Genomic DNA, 4,348 nt, shown 5'->3' with positions numbered 1-4,348 from the left:
CAAGCTGCAGAAATTGTAAACCATCCGCGACAACATTAATTAAACCATTTAAAGTTTCAGCAATATCTGACCACTGTTCGCGGGACTTTTTGTGAGTAAAAGTACAAGAAAACTTTCATTTTAAAAAGTTCGTTGTTTCTAAGCATATTAATTTCTTTTTTGAGCTTTCGACGTGAACGAACGCTTTATCATAATTATAATAATATTATTTTTTTTGTGTTTTCAAATATACTTCTATTCAAATTGAAGTTATATTAAATTACTACGAATGTCATGGAGATGTCTAGTCTCCCTGACGAATATAATGACATTTACAAAACAACCTTCAAAATCAAATCAAGTGACTAAACATCAGGGTCGCCAATAATGGCACTGAAATATTGAAGAAAACTCTGCCCGCTGATTGGTCAGTTGCAAATATATCCTCGACATACGGCATAAATTAAATTCTCTAGAGAATTGGATTCCTTCAACGTTCAAAAATAAGTATTTAAGTTTTTAAGAGAAATTTGTCAGGTGAATTTTTTCTCTGGAGAATCAGTTCTCCTGTTTTCAAAAATCAAGCCCCAGGGGCCTGATTTTTGAAAACAGGAGAATTAGTTCATTAGAGAAAATTACGTCATTTTCTCTTGACACACAGATAATGTGATTTTTGAAATTTTCTTGTGGAANTTAATTTTTTTCTGGAATAGAGAATATATGATATGATTCTCTAAACTTATAACATAAATAAGGAACATCATCATCCTCATTCCACAAAAATATCAAAAAATATAGAGCCATGTCACAATTTCTGTTTTGTAGCCATTGACATAAATGACCAAATTCCACTCTCTTACGATAACGATTATGTCGAATATTCGCATATCTTGCAACATCAGAATCTACATACTTTTCACGCTTTTTAAATTTGCCACTTAAAAATATTCCAAAGAAAGCATTGATATATTCCTTCAGTTTTATTCGAAGCAAATACATTATTATTTAGTGAGATAACACCAATTCCCACAACACAAGCAATAAAGGATAACAAATTATGGTTACTGGTTAGAAGTTAGAACCCATATGTCAAAGTCGTCAAAATACATATTACAATATGACAGGCTGCACCACTGAATAGTGAATATATACATTTTCGCGATCTGTTCAGGTTAGACAAGGTTAGAAAAAAGATGAAAAGAGATAGAAACAGTAACTACAAGTCAGACGTATTCACCAATATTCACTCGCGAAAAAAAGCCTAAGATAGATATGAAATTAATAAATCATGGATTCTTTGTACAATCAAACAAACAAATTAATTCTACAAACGCAACAAAGTTTTCATGTATTAGAAGGTAGTCCAAAAAATGCAATAGAAATTGAAACAGATATTCAAGAAAATATATTTTCAATAAATAAGTAAGTATACATCGATTAATATTATTTTTTGAATAACCAATTGTTTATTTTAGAAATTGTGAAAAACTTGATTTGTTTATCCACAAATTACCACTTGACCAACGACAAAATGCTAAGATGCGATGTGATCAGCTTAAATATGATAGTAAGCATTTACACGCTGCTTTGGAAGCATTAAAACAGAAAAGAGTCCGTAAAGAAGCTGCAGCTAACGAAAGAGAATTGTTACTTAATAGAAGATTTACTCCTAATCCAGATGTAACAGCTGTTAACATTGACTATGCAATACAGCATCAAAACTCTTTACAGAATGCCAATAAAGGTGTTGATGAAATGTTACATACTGGATTCAATTCTTTAGAATCGTTAAGGTCACAAAGGATGACACTGAAAGGTGCTCATAGAAGAATAATTGACATGGCAAATACCTTAGGTTTAAGTAATCATACTATGAAGTTAATAGAAAAAAGAGCCTCTGAAGATAAAGTAATTTTAATAATGGGAGTATTGATTACACTTGTTGTTATTGTATTAGTTATTATTTATTTTACATAATTTGCATGCATTCCGCATTTATGAAAATTGTACATCTAAAAAATATATTTATTATTAATGACCACAAATTAGAGAATGTCTTAAAAACTAACCACATTTTCAACTTATTTAACTCATCCACTGAGTATAATGAGTATATCTTCATTTTGTACTTTCAACTGTAACAAAAAAGAATGATTTTATGCACTGAATGCACGTTGAAAACATAAGTTTATCCATATTAAGTTTTGTTCAGAAATTTTTGGTTTTCCTAAAGGATCCCGCACTTTTCTTATGGGAAGTGGGTTTCAGCCAATTTTTTGAAACTTTGCAGGTTGATAGATCTTAACATGTAGATCAAAAGTCTCGATGGGCACAAAGCCCCAAATCCACCCCTTTCCCTCAAAAACTGCCTCCAAGTAGCGGGGAGTTTACTTGTCGTTTTATGAAAAGAAATTTCAAATAAAAGTTTATTTCAATGAAATCTATAAAAAAACTATTGTTTTTTTCGAAAAATCAATGTTTTATGTTTAAAACACCACCAAAGTTTAACACTGAGAGTATACGTATGATAGCTGTAGATATCACGTGTGTTAAGTTTAACAGCGTTTTACAGCTTGGATATTACTTTTTCGAAAAAATCACAAACTTTTTTTAGATTTAGTGAAAATAAATAACACTTGAAATATTTTTTCATAAAATCACAAATAAACTCTATAACTATATAAACAATTAAATTGTTAATAACAATTTTCCTGTTCCGATTTCGTAAAATTGAGTTGCAGATTCGAATTCAGTGTGAAAAAATATGTGCAAAAAATACGTGCAACTATAAAATACAGTAATCTGGAAAATCCATAGGCTGATTCGTAGGGGGTGGGGGGTGTGTGAGGGGTGGGGTCAAGTGGGGTAGTTTGATAATCAAAAATGTGGTTGTTTGGGGTCGTTGCTGGGTTGATTAAAAAAATAAATTGTTTTACATGCAGAAATCAGTTAAATTGCCCCCGCTACTTGGAGGCAGTTTTTGGGGAGGAAGGGGTGGATTTGGGACTTTGTGCCCATTGAGACTTTTGATCTACGTATTAAGAACTATCAACCTGCGAAGTTTTAAAAAAATTGGCCGAAACCCACTTCCCATAAGAAAAGTGCGGAGTCCTTTGATATTTATATTGTATACTGCTTCTACAGAGTGTCATAGTTTTAATACATCAGACTTTGGAAGTAGATAGAACAACCAAAAATAATCGTATTCTGTTTTATAAACTTATCTCAAAGTCTCAGTCATTTTCGAGACGAAGGGTGTTACATGTACAAAGTCCTAAAAGAAATCCTTTTACTGAAATATCTTCTGAAATAATAGAGAACATCAGAATTTTGAAGCCACTGAATATTTTGTAGAAAGAAAAATATTCTCTATACATATATCATTTTCAAGTTATTTTTTAGTTCAAGGTCTCCTCTTCACTAATTATTTTCGATTTGATCAATTGTGCAATAAACTTATTTTAGTATAAAAAAGTAACGCATAATTATTTATTTTTTTGAATTAAATGTAGATGTATTTTTTTTTAGTCAGTTGGGAATCGAAAGGATTTATCGAGTTTAAAACAATTTTCAGTGATGTGTCAATATCGATAGTGACGTTAATGATGGTGTCTCTCAGTATCTTTGTTACTGATTGCTTAAGAATGTTGACAATATTAGTATTTTCTAGAAACTTGATCAGATATAACTTACATATGTACACCAAATTTATGGTTTGGTAATTTTATCAAATAAATTTATAAAACAAAGTAGGTAGCATTAAGTATTGTTGGCGGTTCTATCTGCTCCTGAAGTCTGATGGATTAAAACTGTATTGCATTTATTACAAGATTATAACCAAAATGTTCAAAGAAAATTATGTTAGGTATTAATTTTCAAATAAATTGAGTTTTTTATAACTTTATAACTGTAGGAAATCACATTAGTTGTACAAAGTGTTCCAGATTAGTCTAATATTTTGCGAGCACATTCTACAGCAAAAAATAAGAGAAAAACGTTTATACAGGGTGTTGCATCACGAGAGGGACATGGCTTAATGGGAGATAGAGGACATCTAGGGTAACTAGGATCGCCTATAGAAATAACTTCTTGGCCATTCTTTATTGAGATACAGGGTGATTTATGATTTTTGGTCAAAACTGCTTTATGTCATAACTTTGGTAGGGAATGGAATAATGGGTTCATATTTGGTAGGGTTAATGCACTCACGATACTTCATGTATGCATGTATGACAGCAAAAAAATCCAGGTCCGGACTGCAAAAATTGTAAATTTTTTGTGCAAGTCTAGAAAACAACACTCTGTATGTATTTTTTTGAAATTCCCATACGATATTCGGAAAGAGCATAAAAAAGTGATTTTAAAGACA

General features: G+C 31.0%; 1 protein-coding gene across 1 annotated transcript; it reads left to right on the top strand.

Annotated features, from left to right (window-relative positions):
- Positions 1-1,233: 1,233 nt before the first annotated feature.
- LOC108916265 (probable Golgi SNAP receptor complex member 2) lies at positions 1,234-2,267 on the top strand. Its single transcript, XM_018722475.2, has 2 exons — positions 1,234-1,401; positions 1,455-2,267. Exons 1-2 carry the CDS (start codon positions 1,268-1,270, stop codon positions 1,954-1,956), a joined length of 636 nt encoding a protein of 211 aa, XP_018577991.1. The 5' UTR covers positions 1,234-1,267; the 3' UTR covers positions 1,957-2,267.
- Positions 2,268-4,348: the final 2,081 nt, after the last annotated feature.

Source organism: Anoplophora glabripennis, unplaced genomic scaffold (genome assembly GCF_000390285.2).
Source record: "Anoplophora glabripennis isolate ALB-LARVAE unplaced genomic scaffold, Agla_2.0 scaffold2468, whole genome shotgun sequence".
NCBI classification, from domain to species: domain Eukaryota; kingdom Metazoa; phylum Arthropoda; class Insecta; order Coleoptera; family Cerambycidae; genus Anoplophora; species Anoplophora glabripennis.
Note: the sequence above shows the minus strand (reverse complement) of the source record. Positions and strands in the feature narration are given on the sequence as shown.

Coding starts and splice junctions, on each gene's coding strand:
- LOC108916265 (XM_018722475.2), top strand. CDS start 1,268: ATGGATTCTTTGTACAATCAAACAAACAAATTAATTCTACAAACGCAA. Junction 1,402..1,454: donor AATATATTTTCAATAAATAA/GTAAGTATACAT, acceptor TGTTTATTTTAG/AAATTGTGAAAAACTTGATT.